An 18,744-nucleotide genomic window follows, 5' to 3' on the forward strand; every position below is an offset into this window, starting at 1 on the left:
GCGAAAGATTAAAAACCCGACACCTTAAACATCAGCAAATGAATCACGACAATCCACAGACTCCTTATTTTTTTTTTTTTTTTAAATGGGGTGCCGGAGAGGATTTTCAAATGCTCTTCACTGAGCAGCACCCCAAAGCAAGCGTTTTATTTGCCAAAACCCATTCTCCCATAATGAGCAAGCGTCTGCTACCTATTTTCCATTGTGCTCAACTTTTACAAGACTTTTGTTTTTTTTCCCCTCTTCTCCTCTCCGCACCCCCTCTACCCTCATGGCACATAGTCCAGGGCAACACCAAACACCCCCCCCCCTTTCTCCAAAGACTCTGAGCTGTCCCTCGTTAGGGGAAGTGTTAGGAAGTAGCTGAAGTGAGAAATGAGGCTGCAAAAGCTCGTTGTCCTAATTAAACTTTGTCAAGGAGAGTGACAAGACGCATCAGAAAGGAAACAATGTGAACAGTGTTTGGGAATCAGCCTTAAGCTGGGAAAAGGCTTTTGTCCCCAGACAAAAGCACTTGTTTGCATGTATTAATGTCCATTAAACTTCATTGGGTCCAGGTGCAGTTCCCCTTCTCCTCCCTCGGGTCTTTCTTCAACCACTCCAAGTCAATCCACTCCCTCTACCAGCACCGAAGATACTTGAAGCTGGACTGGGGAAGAGGCTGGGTGGGAAGAGGCAGGAGAATTAGAATAGAATAGAATAGAATAGAATAGAATAGAATAGAATAGAATAGAATAGAATAGAATAGAATAGAATAGAATAGAATAAATAATAAATATATTTCTATACCGCCCTTCTCCCGAAGGACTCAGGGCGGTGTACAGCCTATTAAAAAACACAAAGACAAACATCAGTTAAAAATAATTAAAATTATTACATAATTCGGCTGAAATTTAAAACCCCAAACATTTAAAACACCCAATTTAAAAATCATTAAATTGATAGCCCGGCTTGACGGAACAGCAGGGTCTTGAGGGCACAGCGAAATACCCGGAGGTCGGAGATCTTGCGCATTTCCGGGGGCAGTTCATTCCACAGGGCTGGGGCTCCCAAAGAGAAGGCCCTCCCCCTGGGTGTCGCCAGCCGACAGAACTTGGCAGATGGCACCCTGAGGAGACCCTCTCTGTGGGAGCGAACTGGCCGGTGGGAGGCTGTTTGTGGGAGAAGTTGGTCTCGAAGGTACCCGGGTCCTATGCCATGGAGCGCTTTAAAGGTGGTGACCAACACCTTGAATCACACCCAGAAGACCACTGGGAGCCAGTGCAGCTCGCGCAGGAGGGGTTGCACCCATAACAAATAGAATAGAATAGAATGGAATGGAATGGAATGGAATGGAATGGAATGGAATAGAATAGAATAGAATAGAATAGAATAGAATAGAATAGAATAGAATAGAATAGAATAGAATAGAATAGAATAGAATAGAATAGAATAGAATAATAAAATAGAATAGAATTTTTTTATTGGCCAATATTTGGCCAATAATATTTTTGATTGGACACACAAGGAATTTGTCTTTGGTGCATATGCTCTCAGTGTACATACAGTGGTTCAAACGTGTAAGGAGTGGATCAAAGCTGAGTAGAAGGGATGGTCCACAGCACCATTCCATTTAGGGCTGTAAAGGTCAACACTTTGACTTGAACCTGGACAGTGGTGGGATTCAAAAATTTTTTACTAGCAGTTCTGTGGGCATGGCTTGATGGGCGTGGCATCGCTTCATGGGTGTGGCTTGGTGGGCATGGCATCACCTCATGGGTGTGGCTTGGTGGGCGTGACAGGGGAAGGATACTGTAAAATCTCCATTCCCTCCCCACTCCAGGGGAAGGTTACTGCAAAATCCCCATTTCTTCCCAATCAGCTGGGACTCGGGAGGCAGAGAATAGATGGGGGTGGGGCCAATCAGAAGTGGTATTTACCGGTTCTTTGAACTACTCAAAATTTCCGCTACCGGTTCTCCAGAACTGGTCAGAACCTGCTGAAATCCACCTCTGCACCTGGAGATGAAAAGGCAGCCAGTTCAGAGCCCGGAGCACTGGTGTCACGTGCTTATGTTGGCATGTATTCACCGACAACCGGTCTCTTACATTTTGGACTAATTGATGCTTCCAGATGGTCTTCGGAACACAATATGTTTGAGTGCCTTAATAATATAATCCCACATCAGGCAAAACAAACTTGGATTGATGCATACTGAAAGGGAGGGATTTTTGTCAGCACCCAGTCACCTTGGTTGACCGATAGCATCCCAGCAGGGTCAATGGCAGCCCTGCCACCTCTCACAACTGCCCTCTCTCATTAAATCTTGGGGGGGTTTCTATTTTCCTTGAACCTGCTGTGCACTGGAGGAATGCTGAAATGAGGACGTTGTGGGAAATTCCCAATTAATCCTCGGATTGAACTCTGAACTGCTTCTGTAAATAAACAGTGATGGGGTTGTGCTAGCTGTATAAGGGAGAGATTTCTCAGATATGAAGATACCGGAGTGCAAAATCTAACCCAATGAAAAATGGACTTTCTGTTGAATATTTTTATTTTTATTATTTTTGGGTACCCAGGTCATTGACTGTTGTTCCCTTGTGCTGCCAAACCCTAGGTAAACTGGGGTTAAATCAAGACTCCTGTTGACTGATGAGGGGCCCATTTCTCAGACTTCAATTACTTCTCTGGCTGTTTTTGTGCCTGCTCGTCCAACAATCTTAGTAGCAGCAAAATTGAATGTATATCATTGCTTATTGCAATGTGAGGCTTACAGTAAAGAATAGCAACAGCACTTAGACTTATATATCGCTTCATAGTGCTTTTGCAGCCCTCTCTAAGCGGTTTTACAGAGTCAGCATCTTGCCCCCACAATCTGGGTCCTCATATTACCCACCTTGGAAGGATGGAAGGCTGAGTCAACCTTGAATCGGTGAGATTTGAACTGCCGAATTGCAGCTAGCTGTCAGCTGAAGTAGCCTGCAGTACTGCATTCTAACCACTGCACCACCTCAGCTCTATTATAAAGGGCATCTCCTCTTTCTATTTCCTAAATACTTGGGAAATGTAGACATAAATCTCCCCAACTCAGATGACATCAAGGAGCCTGGATAGCTCAACAGACAGAGCACTGTAATTTAACACCAGCTGTCTACAATTAAAGTAAGATCGAATCTCGCCAGGCTCAAGGTTGACTCAGCCTTCCATCCTTTCTAAGGTAGGTAAATTGAGGACCCAGTTTGTGGGGGCAATAAGCTGATTTTGGATAAATATACAAAAGTATGAAGGCTATTGCTTAACGCATTGTAAGCCGCCCTGAGTCTCCGGAGAAGGATGGCATATAAATCGAACTAATAATAATAAATAATAATAATAATAATAGTACAACATGAAAGGTAGAAGGTTGCATTTACTTTTTTCTTTTTTTGCAGGACTATATTTGCACTCTTAGTTGTACTTACTAACTCCTAAGTAAATGCCAATAACTGTTTGAGAATTATACTTTCAGGGCTCAGAAGTTAACCAGGGTCAACCCTGATTACCGTATTTTTTGGAGTATAAGACGGACCTTTTTCTCTCCTAAAAGGGGGAAAAATTTAAGTACGTCTTATACACTGAATGTAGCCCTGCCCACCCACTGGCCCCCACCCTTTGGCCTCTGCCTTCCAGCAGTTACCTCCTTGCAGCAAGCAGCAAGAAGAAACAGCTCCTTTCAGCTTCAGCACAGCCTAATTAGCACAAGTTGATTGGATCAGCCTCCTGACTCTCAGCTGTTTTGCTCTCAGCTGTTTTGCCCCAGCCTCTGCTGCTTGCTGCAAGGAGGTAAATTGCTGAAGCAGATTTTTTTTTTCTTGTGCTAATCAAGCTATGCTGAAAATGAAAATGAAAGTAAAGCAGGCTGTTTGCTGCAATGAGGCAAAATTGCTGGGAGACAGAGGCAGATTTCTTTTTCTTCTTTTTCCTCACCCAAAAAAGGTAGGTGCATCTTATACTCCGAAAAATACGGTAGTTCTTGGACAAAATCCTCCAGGGAATGCCAACGTTATAGGCTAGACAGCAACGCTGAAAAAAGTGCTCCAGAAAGTGACGATATAGGTAGTCCTCAAGTAGTGACTGCCTCGTGCAGTGACCATTTTCAGTGATGACGTTGATGAAAAAAGCAACGTTATGATCGATCTTTGCATTTATGACTTTTGCGGGTCTGTAATACAAAGGAAAACTGAAGTTAGATCATATGCCTGGTCATGCAATTCAATTCAATTTATTACAGTCATAGACCAGAGACCAGAACAAATAAGAACGCTCAGTAAATATATACAATTAAAAATTCTAGTGTAAAATCATAAATAACAGCTAAAATCTATGATCAAATCCAGTCTGTCAATTATACATGGTCTAACTATACTAAAATTACAATCCATAAACTGTGACGCCCGGAGTCAGTTTAATACTAAAAGGGAAAGGAATAAGCAGGGTTTGACATATTCATTGTATAAAATAGCTATGGTGGATTAGATACATGTTTCTGATGAATCCCCAGTGGTCATGGTCATGGTTTCATTTAGTGACCACCTCACTTAATGACTGAGTGACTGGTCTCAATTGTGATCATTATATGAGGACCATCCGCACTAAATCTGGATGTCGGTCAAAACAAAATACATACAGATGTCTACGTAGACCCCAGAAACAGAACACCAACTGAATCTGGTACCAGCCAAAAGATCATAAAAAGGTAAAGGTTCCCCTCACACATATGTGCTAGTCGTTCCTGACTCTAGGGGGCGGTGCTCATCTCTGTTTCAAAGCCAAAGAGCCAGCGCTGTCCAAAGATGTCTCCGTGGTCATGTGACCGGCATGACTCAACGCCAAAGGCGCACGGAACGCTGTTACCTTCCCACCAAAGGTGGTCCCTATTTTTCTACTTGCATTTTTAACGTGCTTTCGAACTTTTAGGTTGACAGAAGCTGGGACAAGTCACAGGAGCTCACCCCGTTAAGCGGCACTAGAGATTCGAACCGCTGAACTTGGTTCAAGAGCCTTGGTAGCACAGAAGTCTAAGGCACCCTGTTATTAAGCTGGTTATTAAGACCAGCTGCCTGCAATGACTGCAGGTTCGAATCTCACCAAGGCTCAAGGTTGACTCAGCCTTCCATCCTTTCTAAGGTAGGTAAATTGAGGACCCAGTTGTGGGGGCAATAAGCTGACTTTGTATAAATATACAAAAGGATGAAGGCTATTGCTTAACGCATTGTAAGCTGCCCTGAGTCTCCGGAGAAGGGCGGCATATAAATCAAATTAAAAAAAAACAAAAAACTGCCGACCTTTCGATCGACAAGCTCAGCGTCTCAGCCACTGAGCCACCGTTTACTTGATCTCCAAAATAAAAGGGGCGGGGAGCAGGATTGACTTCAGTCTTACTTGGATGGAAACGCCCAGGAAAGTGCAAATTTAGCATAAAAGGTTAGAAAAACATCCTGCAAGACGAGGGCACCAGACATTTCAGTGTCATTGCTAGGAAAAGCACATGGATGTGTCCATATCCTGTCACCGGGAGGCACATTCAACCTTCAAAAGCCCCCTTTTTTTTAAATGGCAGAGACTTCAACTGTTAATCATGAATCATGTGCCCCTAATTGGACTTTTGAAAGAAGGAAGGACAATAGGCACCTTCTCAGAACCCATGGCTCATGGAGATGCATTGAAACAGAACCTGTCCCTTTGAAACTCCCAAGGAAAACTTGCCAACGTTTGCTAAATCTTGCAAGTTCTGCCTTTTGGATTTGAGGGGCTCTACATTTTTAGCTTCCTGACCACCTTCTGTTTTTCAAATGCAGCAAGAAAACGCAATCCCCTTGCTCTCTCTATAGCAGCCACTCCCCCCCCCCATGGATGGAACCCTTCTGACATTTTAAATTGTTCCTTGGCATCCCAAACGTTTATGATATAGCAATAGCACTTAGACTTATATACTGCTTTACAGTGCTTTTACAACCCTCTTTAAGCAGTTTAGCTGGCTCAGCTAAGGAACAGACATGAGTACCAGAGGTGGGTTTCAGCAGGTTTTGATCAGTTCTGGCGAACTGGTAGCGGAAATTTTGAGTAGTTTGGAGAACCGGTAGTAAAAATTCTGACTGGACCCACCAGTACCACCCACTAGAGTTAGACACAACTTGTGAGGGGAACCTTTTACCTTAATTTAACTAGTAGTACTGTGGAGGAGGAGGAGGAGGAGAAGAAGGAGAAGAAGGAGAAGGAGGAGAAGAAGGGGAAGGGGAAGAGGAGGAAGAAGAAGAAGAAGAAGAAGAAGAAGAAGAAGAAGAAGAAGAAGAAGAAGAAGAAGAAGAAGAAGAAGAAGAAGAAGAAGAAGAAGAAGAAGAAGAAGAAGAAGAAGAAGAATGATCCCTTGGGTAGTCTCATCAAGAGTTGGGGGTTGATACAGGTAGTCCTTGAACAGTTACAACAGTTCATTTAGGGACCGTTCAAAATTACAATAGCACTGAAAAAAGTGGCTTAGGACCGTTTTTCACACTTATGACTATTGTAGCATCCCCATAGTCACGTGATCAAAATTCAGGCGCTTCGCAGTTGACGCATATTTATGACATTTGCAGTGTTCCGGGGTCATACAATCCCCTTTTGTGACCGTCTGACAAGCAAGGTCAATGGTGAAGTCAGATTCATTTAACAACCATGTTACTAACTTAACGGTGGCGCAGTGGTTAGAGTGCAGTACTGCAAGCTACTTCTGCCGACTGCCTGCAATTTGGCAGTTCGAATCTCACCAGGCTCAAGGTTGACTCAGCCTTCCATCCTTCCGAGGTGGGTAAAATGAGGACCCAGATTGTTGGGGGGCAAGAGGCTGACTCTGTAAACCGCTTAGAGAGGGCACTGTAAAGCACTATAAAGCGGTACATAAGTCTAAGTGCTATTGCTATAACGCCAGGGACTCACTTAACAACTGTGGCAAGAAAGGGCATAAAATGGGGCAAAACTCACTTCACAAATGTTTCACTTAGCAACGTAAGTTTGGCGCTCAGTTGTGATCGTAATTTAAGGACTACCTGTATTAGCCAATTTGAGGAACCTTGGTACATAATAACGGTGTGGTTTGTAGGGAGAAGTTGCTGATAAACAAAATGACTGGAGCGCATCCCTCCTATTGTTTAAAAACCTTAAGGCAAGTGTCTTTAAGGAATAAAATTTCCATCTTTTTTTTTCCAGTCTACATATGGGTGGTAGAGGGACGCGGAGGCTCAGTGGCTAAGATGCTGAGCTTGTTGATTGAAAGGTTGGCAGTTCAGCGGTTCGAATCCCTAGTGCTGCATAATGGGGTGAGCTCCTGTTACTTGTCCGAGCTTCTGCCAACCTAGCTGTTTGAAAGCAGGTAAAAAATGCAAGTAGAAAAATAGGGACCGCCTTTGGTGGGAAGGTAACAGCGTTCCGTGTGCCTTTGGTGTTGAGTCATGCCGGCCACATGACCACGGAGACATCTTTGGACAGCGCTGGCTCTTTGGCTTTGAAATGGAGATAAGCACCGCCCCCTAGAGTCAGGAACGACTAACACATATGTGCGAGGGGAACCTTTACCTTTACCTTATGGGTGGAAGTCAACATGAGCTAAATTTGTGGTAGAGTTTATCAGAGCTCACCTCCAACATCTGTTTTCCATTCTAACCGCTGAACATAAGAAGAGCTGTTAAGTTTGACTTCTGAGCTGATGCAGAGTGTCTTTCGCATCCCTGCTGAGACGCGAAAGCAATAATTCCCCCAACTTCAAGCGAGAGCAACATGTGTGTCTCCAAGAGCTGAAATTAAGTGCTGAGAATCCTTCTCTTCGTCCAACTATAGAAAATGCTCTTTGGGTCTCTGCCCGATTTACTGTTCTCGGTTCCACCATCCAGCCAAAAGATTTTGTCGTATGCCTGTTTCGGATGGCAGGTTGTCTGAGATCTTTGTCTGGGTCAGAGGTCGGCAACCTTAAATGCTCCAAGAGTCATTTGGACCCCTTTCCCACAAAAAAGAAAACACCGGGAGCCACAAAACCCTGTTGACATCTAAAATGAAGATAACACTGCATATATCGTGTTTTTTTTACCTTTATACTATGTATAAAAAAACTATAGTGTGTTGCATTTATGAAATCAATGACCTGCTATAAGAGAAAACACATTTTTATTTCTGCATGCAACAAAAAACATTTTGAACTCCGAACAAAAAAAAGATGGGTCAAAAAACTCAATAAATCACGTGCCGGTGGGTGTCGCACATTGGCGTTTCTGATGTATATTTTGAGCGACAGAGAGCTGCAGCAGAAGGATGAAAGAGCCACATGTGGCTCCAGAGCTGCAGGTTGCAGACCCCAGACTCGGGGTCAATGCTTACATGGTGCTGGAACGAGGGGGAAGGTCTCCTCTTTTCATTTGTGGAAATCTTAGAGGGAAAGTGACTTTCAGCACTGAGGAGGGGCCTTCTGTCCAGATTCTAGAAAGCAGGATGTGTATTTTCTGCACCCTTCCCTTGTTCTTCTTGCCTTGTTTTCTTCTGATCACTCTGGTGAAAGTTAGTTCTGCCTCAGTTAAAATGTGTTTCTGACATCCAGCCCCCAGGCACTGCCTGAGTCACCTACCCGGAAAGCTGATTCCGGACAGATTCTTTAAGGACAAAGGTGGGTTTTTCACTTGAACATGTGCCAGAGTGAATGGATTGAATTTGGAGTTGGGGAAAACATACATTATTAAACATCATTTATGTATACATGGGAGTTTTAATTTGATGGCAAAAGAATTCCCTTCCCTCCCTCCCTTTTCCTTCCATTCTTCCTTCCTTTCTCTTTCCCTCCCTCTCTCTTTTCTTCCTTCCTTCCTTCCTCCCTCCCTCTCTCTCTTTTCCTTCTATTCTTTCGTCCCTCTTTCCTTCCTTCCTTCCCTCCCTCCCTTTTTCTTTTTTCCTTCCTTCCTTGCATCCTACCTTTCCTCCTCCCTCCCTCCCTTTTCCTTCCATTCTTCCTTGGTCTCTCTTTTCCTTCCTCTTTCCCTCTTTCCCTCTTTTTTTCTTCCTTCCTTCCTTCCTTCCTCCCTCTCTCCCTCTTTTCCTTCTATTCTTTCTTCGTCTCTCTTTCCCTCCCTCCCTTTTTCTTTTTTCCTTCCTTCCTTGCAGCCTACCTTTCCTCCTCCCTCCCTTTTCCTTCCATTCTTCCTTCCTCTCTTTTTCCCTCCCTTCCTCTTTTCTTTCTTTCTTTCTTCTTCCTCCCTTTTTTCTTTCTATTCTTCCTTTGTCCCTTCATCCCTTTTCTTTTTTTCCTTCCTTCCTTGCATCCTCCTTTCCTCCCTCCCTCCCTCTCTTTTCCTTCCATTCTTCCTTAGTCTCTCTTTTCCTTCCTCTTTCCCTCTTTCCCTTTTTTCCTTCCTTCCTTCCTTCCTTCCTTCCTTCCTTCCTTCCTTCCTTCCTTCCTTCCTTCCTTCCTCCCCTCCCTCCCTCCCTCCCTCCCTCCCCTCCCCTCAATCCAAGCAGGCTATTTTTATAGGGTCACAATTCTCACTAAGCCACAATTTGTTTCAAAGAAGTCTGACTTTTGAATCACGCTCGACTCCCGCTGACTACATGGACCCAGGCTGCTCACTTAGCAATGGAACAGACCGCAGCATCTACAGCAGTGATGGTGCCCGAATGATGAGCCTTGTGCAAGGACATGGTGATGCATAGGCCCCTTTATGTGTTGCATCATGATGCCATGATACATGTTTTATCATTCCATACCACTCAGCATGAATAGGGTTTCTTATCAACTTCTTCTGAATTGTTTCTTTTTTTAAACTTTCCAGTCTGGCTCATGGATTTTAATCTCCCATCCAAATATTAATCAAGCATGACCCTACTTAGCTTCCAAACCCAGACAAGGTATTTTCCTCTATAACTGGTTTATTGAATAACTCATATCTGGCTTGGTTCATATGGCAAAGTAATCTATTAAGGTAAAGGTAAAGGTTCCCCTTGCACATATGTGCTAATCGTTCCCGATTCTAGGGGGTGGTGCTCATCTCTGTTTCAAAGCCAAAGAGCCAGCACTGTCCGGAGACATCTCCGTGGTCATGTGGCCGGCGTGACTCAATGCCAAAGGCGCACAGAACTCTGTTACCTTCCCACCAAAGGTGGTTTCTATTTTTCTACTTGCATTTTTTACCTGCTTTCGAACTGCTAGGTTGGCAGAAGCTGGGACAAGTAATGGGAGTTCACCCCGTTACGTGGCACTAGGGATTCGAACCGCTGAACTGCCGACCTTTCAATCGACAAGCTCAGCGTCTCAGCCGCTGAGCCCCTGCATCCCTTTTACCAAAAAATGAAAAGGGCTCCCCAAAACTGGGCCAACGCTATTCTCTGGCTTGCACAGGCATTTTACGGTGTCCTCAAGAGAAGGGGAGATACAATGGACTGGGGGTGTGTGGGGGGGGTAAGGAAGGGAGGGGGGGCATGGGGAAATACTTGTAAAAAAATTTTTTTCTCTTTTTGTAAAACTCTAATAAAAAAAAGAGATAACCATTGTGCATATACTGTACCCACATACACGCACATATATGACAGAGAAACATCACAGTCTAATTCAAATATATACATATAAATAGCAAAATAAATAAATAAATAAATAAATAAATCCTGCGTGTTTACAAGACAAATGGCATAAGGAACAAAGCTGTTACAGAGTCTGGTAGTCCTGCTAGAAATACTTCGAAACCTCCTCCCAGAGGGGAGCAAGAGAAACGGGGGTTAATAAGCCCCACTGGCTAGCTAGACTGACATAATATTCCCCCACTCACAATCCAACACACACTGTAAGGCTTACTCGAGTGGGCAAAATCAGCCATCTAGTCCCCATTTAAAACCCAACCTTTGACCAAATAGGAATTTCTCTCTCCCCAGCTGGTCCCCCTAAAGCAGGGGTCTGCAACCTTAAACACCCAAAGAGCCATTTGGATCCGTTTCCCACAGAAAAGAAAACATCGGGAGCAGGAGTGAAATGCTCCTGGTTCAGACCGGATCAGCCGATCCGCTAGTGATGGCGGCGGGTGGTTCGGAGAACCGGTAGCAAAAATCCCTGGCCCCCTGCCCATGCCCACCCAATCGCCCGGTCGCCCGCTTGCCGCTTCTTTCCGGCTTGCTCGCTTTTCCCGCCCGAATGGTAAAGATAGGTTGTAAAAAATACTTTTAAAGGTTAAAAAAAAGGCTCTGAAGATCACAGCTGAGCCGCACGATCATCAGAGCCTTTTTGTTTTTTAACGGCCTTTTTTCGGCCGAATAGGTTGTAAAAAAAATGCTTTTAAAAGGAAAAAAAAAGATTGAGTGCCACAGCTGATCTCACACACACACACACACCAGCACGCTGTTCTACTTACCCCATGCCTCCTTTTGGTGTGCACTGCACCTCGCATTGGCGCGCAGTGCTCATGCGCATCCAGCGAACCGGTAGTAAACCGGTTCAGATTTCACCACTGATCGGGAGCCACAAAACCCTTCCTGTGCCTGACTATTTCTTGAGCGGCCACAAAACTAGCACATGTAGTTGAATTAAACGTTCTGTTTTCTTCTGAAACTTTTCTTTTCTTGGATTTATCCATGGTTGGCCTACCGGGGGTTGAAAAGCTCAATAAATCGTATGCCGATTGAGTAACAGGAAGCTGCAGCAGAGGGGTGAAAGAGCCACATGCGGCTCCAGAGCCGCAGGTTGCTGACCCCTGCCCTAAAGCAAGGGTGTCCAACCTTGGCAACTTTTAAGACTTGGGGACTTCAACTCTCAGAATTCCCCAGCCAGCCGGGCTGCATTGGCATTCTTAAGAGTTGGTGTCTACAAGTCTTAAAAGTTGCCAAAGTTGGACACTGGTGCCCTAGAGCCAAGGAGGCAGGAAGGCTAAAGCTGAGAGCGCAAACACAATGTGCCAGTGGTGAAATTATTATTTTTTACTACCGGTTCTGTGGGTGTGGCTTGATGGACGTGGCTTGGTGGGCATGGCAGGGGAAGGATACTGCAAAATCTCCATTTATTTATTCCATTTATTTATTTATTCAATTTATATGCCGCCCCTCTCCGAAGACCCAGGGCGGCTCCATATTCCCACCCCACTCCAGGGAAAGGATACTGCAAAATCTCCATTCCCACCCCACTCTGGGACCAGCCAGAGGTAGCATTTGCCGGTTTTCTGAACTACTCAAAATTTCCACTAGCGGTTCTTCAGAACCTGTCAGAACCTGCTGGATTTCATCCCCTGCAATGTGCCCAACACAGAGGAGGTGTTTGAGCGCTCCTTCCTCCATCCATCAGCCCTTGGCAGAAAATAGTTGTGCAGTGATGACTCCCCAGTTAAGTTTATGTTCCAGGAGAACCCTGGACCTTCCAAGGGCCGTTTTTGATTAGGAGTTAATCTGACGTGAGCTCATTCCTCCTCGCGAGGAGTCCGCCTATAGCTAGCCCCCCTCTCTCTCTTCCCACCCGGAGACTTGAACGCCGCGTTGTAACGCAGCTGATCTCCTCCGAGGTCTCTCTCTCTCTCTCTCTCTCTCTCTCTCCTGTTTTTTCGTTGGACGTCTGCGCGTTGCAGGCTTCTTTCTCTTCCCACCCCCCACCCCAAAACCCGTTGCAACGGAGAGGAAGAAGTGGGGTGGGTGGGAAGAAAGGGAAACCTTTAACTCTTTCCCATCCCTTCTTGGCCACCCCCAAGCCAGCTTTTGGCACAATCACCCGCATTGTTTGGGGAAGGGGAAGGAAGTGGAGGGAGGGAGGGAGGGAGGGATGGTGGGGGGGGGAGAGTCCAGGGAACCGCAGCTGGGGATCAACGGGACAGCTGCTCCGCTTGGAGTCACCAAGGGACTCCGCCTGGCCATGCCTTGCGCTCTTGCTCTCGCCTCTTCCGACAGCCTCCCGGAGCAGGAGCAGGCGCTGGCTCGCCATCCTCCGCTCACCTGCAGCTGCTGGTCCAGCGCGGCCAGGACTCGAGTGGGCGTGGATAGCAGCTGGCCAAGCCTCTAGCCCGGCCCTCCACCCGACTCCCCAGCCCCGGAGGCGAAGCGCTCTTAAAGGCAGAGCGCGGCGGGGCGCTTGACTTTCTCTTGCTCGGCGGCGCGTCTTGCGGGGCGCGCAAAAGCAAAAGCGGAGCAGCATCCGGAGAGAGGCTCTCGCGTGCGGGATGGCAGCGCTGAACGGAGCTCTGGAGAACGGGCAGACGGAGAAGGCGGCTCGCGGGGCCCTCCCGCATCCGATAAGGAACTTGGAGGTCCAGTTCACCAAGGTAGGGAGAGGGCTGGAATACGCGGGTCGTTGGGTTCGCACGACTCGCTCCACCTGAGCGGTCGCGTCTGGGTTTAAACTTAACCGGCTTGAATGGGGGGTGGGTGGGTGGGAGGGAAGCCTGTGGAGTCGATTCCTGGGGCTCGTGGGCTGCCCCACCGAATGCAGAGAATGGGTTCATCGTTAATTCAACAATCAGGTGAAGCGTGTTGTGTGAATGCGCACCTGTGGGGTTCCCCCCCCTTTAGAGTTGTGTTGCTTAACTATTAAGTAAAACTTTTTTTTTAAATGTAGAGTTTGGGAACTAGTTCTAGTTCTTATTAACGAACTAGTTAATTAACTAGTTATTAACTTATTCTTAACTAAACTAGGTCTTATTAACTAATTCTTAACTAAACTAGGTCTTATTAACGAACTAGTTAATTAACTAAACTTGTTATTAACTTGTTCTTAACTAAACTAGGTCTTATTAACGAACTAGTTAATTAACTAAACTAGTTGTTAACTTGTTCTTAACTAAACTAGGTCTTATTAACCCATTCTTAACTAAACTAGGTCTTATTAACTTATTAACTAAACTAGTTCTTATTAACTAACTGCTTCATTAAGAAACGCTTTCTAAGCGTTTGGAAAGCCAGTTTGGTTAAGGCGCCATGTTAAACACCAGGTGACCCTGAGTTCTAGTCCTGCCCATAGGCAGGAAAGCCAGCTGGGTGACTTTGGGCTAGGCACTCTTTCTCAGCCCAACCCCACCTCGCAGGGTTGTTGTTTTTGTAGGGAAAATAGGAGGAGGAAGGAGTATTAGGTATATGTGTTGCCTCGAGTTATTTACAAAGTAATAAAGGTGGGATTTTAAAAAACCTACTAATTTTTTTAAAAATAATTTTTAATTGAATAAATTAAAATTAAAATATCTAAAGGGAAAGTGGGAGAGGGAATGGATTCATTTGTTCCAGCTGCCTTTTGGGGGAGGCGAAGGGACGGCAATTATCCCCAAGGCATCACAACTAGCTAAGCCCTACCGAATTTTTATTCAAGGCAAAGAAACTCATTGGTTAATAGAGAATGTCAGAAGTCATTGCAGAGTGGGGGGGGGAGGATTTCCTCTCATTTATTCCACTGAGAATGTAAAAGGGGGGGGGGTGTGGAAGTTCCCAAACATATTATATAAAAAAAAGCTTATGTAGGGCTTTTAAAGATTTAATTTCATATCCATAAGTCATTTCCGGACATGAAACATGATGCAAGCTAAACATCTTACTATTAAGTTACTTTTTTATATAATAAGTTTGGGAGCCTCCGTTTTTGGGTTTGTTTGTTTGTTTGTTTGTTCTGTTCCACCTCTGCATCCCCAGTGGAGTTAAAGGAAGGGAAACCTCAGCGTTTTCTGCAAAAGAAATAAATAGGGTTGCAATATCATAGAAGCTTCGCTTTTAAAGAGGAGTTCATTCTTGACTTTTTTGGGGTTTTAGGCCGTGGTGGGATTCAGCCAGTTTGCACCAGTTCGGGAGAACCAGTTGTTAACTTTCTGAGCAGTTTGGCAAACTGGTTTTTGGAAGAAATTATTAGGGCAGAGAACCAGTTGTTAAATTACTTGAATCCCACCACTGGTTTTGGGCAGTGGCAAAAGAGGCTTCCTGGATTTTTTTTCTTTTTTTGCAGCCCTGAAGTCACTAAGGAAAGTGAAAACTTAAAGCAGCCTCTTTCGGGTGAGGATTTCCCAGGGGGGGTCTTCCTTAAACACCTGTCCACTGAGTTTTGCAGGTCCCCCCCCTTTTATATTCTTTTCCAGGAAGATGAATGGCATCCAGGTTTCGCTGTTCTTTTATAATCCTCCTATAGGGCATCACATTTTTTTATTTCTTTAAATTTATTTTCCACTTATCTCGCTGTGGCGCTACTCTAAGTGGCTTGCAGTAATAAACAAAAAAGGAAGAAAAATGAACAGGTGTGTAAACCGAAGTAGAATAACACAACAAGAAAGCAAATGATGACAAAGGAACGCAATGAGAAATGAGGTATCAATATGTTAACCCAAAAAGATGGAAGGAAAGAAGAGGAGGGGGAATAGGTAGAGTCTAACCATTGTTCCAGCAGTCACCTCCAGAGGTTGGAAGTTCTCCATTTAGACCTGAGGCCAATCAGCAGCGCTAGGTCTTTGGGGGTCTTATGAAAGGATGGTGGGAGGGCTTTCTTTTTTTTTCTTTTTTTGCACACTTCCAGAACACGCAAAGTGTCGCATTTGTGTGACCCAGGTAGCTTTCGCATGTTAAGAGGCTGTGAAGACGATGAGCAATTTTTTTTTTTTTGCAAGACTTCTAGTTCTCCACGATGTAGCAGTGCTGGGGGCTGATCTTAAAATGACTTGTTTCACACAGCTGCAAAGAACCACTCAAAACACATTTCAACTGGAGGCAAAGCGGGGGAGGGGGTTCCCCAGAATTATAGAGATATGATGACCTGACTTGGATAGCCCAAAATGCATCTTTTTTAAAAAGTCTTTAATGACAATAGAAATATTCCTGCTCAGTCTCACGTAATGTATGCATGTGAGAAAAAATAAAAAAAGGATCATAAAATGTGTAGCACTGTTAGTGAGAAATGAGAACTCATTGGAGGGCATGAGGATTGCAATTATTCTGTATAGCTGTTTTGGACATTGCATCCTGAAGACCGTTGTGTTAGGACAAAATGCCTTATTCCTATCATACAAATGAAGGAGAATATACGTATCCCAGGATAATGTTGCAGGAACCAATTTGATTCGGTCACCGAGAACCAGAGATTTAATTTTCTGAACTTTCAAACTTGTGCTGGAGCCCATTCCTGGAGAAATTTCTCTCTCACCCAGTATTCCTATTTCATACTTTGGGATTGACTGGATTGCGCTGTTTTTATCATCTGTACAGTGTTGTCCCGTGCTTTTTTTTTTTTAAAGTTTAACCAGCCTGTGATGGATGCTTACAGTTCCTGAGATATGCTGCCATCTTGGTTGTTTTAACAAAACAACGCATTGGGTCAAACGATTTTGGATTCGCTTTCTCTCCCACGTCTCTTCAAAAATTTGGACCATTTTAAAAAGTGGATTAGTTGGAACGGCTCCATTTCCTTTGGCCGGTTTCAATCTTTCTAATTTCATTTTTTTCCCCCTTTGCGGGGGTGGAAGAAGGTAGGAAGTCGGGGATGCGTTTGAAATTCAACTCTTCATATTTAAAAGATGAGGACTGTCCTCCTTCCCTCCCTTCGAGCAATGATCTGAAGTAAGAAAATAAAAACCTGAAAATGAACCTAGACTAATTACGAACAGATTAATCATATTTACATGACTGTTCATCTCATAAGATGTTACGTTTATGTTCACTACCCAGAGTTACAACTGGGAAGGTTGCAAAATCAATGGCTAAGCAGAGAAACTAGCAAAGTAAAACTATGCAAGAAAGAAATTAAGAGTTCAGTTAATGGCTTAAATGGAATATAATACATAATATAATATAAATCACATTTGTATAATGGATTTTCTCTCTATTTAGTGTAGCAGATTCTTACATTCTTCCTTTCTTTTTAAAATGTGCTTAAGGCTTTTTAGGTTTGGCTTTGAAATCCGATTGGTTTATTTGTACTGTTTTAGGCCACCTGACTACCAATTAACTCTGGGCAGCTTACAAATAATTTTTTTTAAAAAGACGAATATGATACAATGCAAACAATATAAACCAAAACTTCAATTATCGAATGTGTTGTATGCATGTTTGCATCTATTTGGAAACGATAAAAATACATCAAAAGGTGGCATTGCATGCAACGTTTGCATGCATCTTTTAACTATAGGATTTCCCTTAACAATTATGTCAAGAAAGCTGCCATATAAAAAGCTGCTTGGGTTTTAGATCTCCCTAGCATAGGTGTCTGTTCTTAACTACAAAGATGCCAATATAACGAAATAAGTGTTGTGAAGTCATAATACAAATATCCTTTTGTTATTTGCCGCGTAGTGGTTTTCATTTGGTCACGTCACTGCCTTAGACCCCATGGATGTACATTTATAATTATACAGAAATGTAGAATATGGAGTTTTGTAACAAAACCCGTTTATCCATAATTCTACACTTTCCATCAGCGGAGTAATGGTAAACTTCTCACCCACTGACTGGATGAATTTCTGTCTTGCAGGCTTGGGAAGAGACGGCGATGTTAATAAATGTACCTAACCTATTCATTCAAATTTTAGTTCAACATTGTTTAGTGCAGTTGCAGAGATTCTTAGTGTGAGAGAAAGAAACTGATTTTTCTCAGACTAAAATTTCCCTGCCCACATTCCAAAATAGAAGGAAAAAAGTCATTTTAAGATTAACTTTTATCAGATTTGGCTCGCTCCAGGGCTGTCGTTATGTGATTTCCAGTCTCTGAATTGTTTTTGCTAAGATGGCTCAATTAAGGATGCTTAGCGTAATAACGTTAACATTTCACTGGAGCTTGTGATTCTCACTTTGGCATCTGGAAAAACCCATGTGTTACTTGAACTTTTACTAGAATCTTTAAAAGGCTATTTATTTTGAAGTGGTTTGAACTGTTCTATATTTTAGAAATTGTAAGCCTTCCAGAATCACTTGGCTGAGATGGGTGGCTGCGGAAATTGAATGAATGAACGAATGAATAAAATACAGTAGTAATTGAAAATAAGGCACATATAGCATCTCTCCTTAGACACACAAACACATGCACACATGGTGTACATACATGCACCCAAACACAGAGACATGCACACTGTTTGTTAATCTGGTTAAAAACGAGAAAAGAAACTTATCTGATCCAAAGGGAGAATGTGGATTTATATCCCTGCTGCAGCAACAAAGTGGAAACAGATTATTAATCCATCATCCCTATTTTACACAATTAACGCAGCAAACCTTTTTGTATTATTACTCTCTTGCATTTTAGTATTGAATGACTATGGGCCTCACAGTTTAAGGATTGATATTATATTATAGTTGGGACGTGCTGTATTTTGTTCGGGTGCAACTGACCGATTAGATGCCAAATTGTGATTTTAATATGGATTTTATTTGTTATTTTAGTCTAGAATTTTTTAACTGGATATTCCTTAAGTGTTCTTAACTTGCTCTGGTCTTTGACTGTAATAAACATTGAGTTGACCTGACTATCCCTGCCACTAAATGAATTTAGTTAGAATGAATTAGTTAGAACTGTTCTTAATTGGAACTAGAAAAATAGGACGAAAGAGTATTATACATTTTTATGGCCTTGAGTTATTTGTATAAGAACAAAAGCTGAGATAAGACTCAAATAAACCTTGACTCATGGCAAAACAGAAACTGGCTTATGAATGGGAATGACTGCAGAGTAGGAAACCAAAGGTTTTGTGACATTATTTCCTCCTTAATCATCAGAGAGAAAATTTCTACGAGTTGTTAAGATTTAAAATTAACTTGATGGCACATAATCAATTGAAAATGTTTTGGAGCAGTCCG

At 43.5% G+C, this 18,744-nt stretch overlaps 1 protein-coding gene across 1 annotated transcript in view; it reads left to right on the top strand.

Moving 5' to 3' along the window:
- Positions 1-12,450: 12,450 nt before the first annotated feature.
- ALDH1A3 (aldehyde dehydrogenase 1 family member A3) overlaps positions 12,451-18,744 on the top strand; it is a 50,640-nt gene continuing 44,346 nt past the window's right edge. The window contains exon 1 of the mRNA XM_060694811.2: positions 12,451-13,256. Coding sequence (XP_060550794.1) covers positions 13,155-13,256 — 102 coding nt within the window. The 5' untranslated portion in view covers positions 12,451-13,154. The remainder of the gene's footprint in view (positions 13,257-18,744) is intronic.

The sequence above is a fragment of the Pantherophis guttatus genome, chromosome 13 (assembly GCF_059756535.1).
Source record: "Pantherophis guttatus breed Tessera chromosome 13, ASM5975653v1, whole genome shotgun sequence".
NCBI classification, from domain to species: Eukaryota; Metazoa; Chordata; class Lepidosauria; order Squamata; family Colubridae; genus Pantherophis; species Pantherophis guttatus.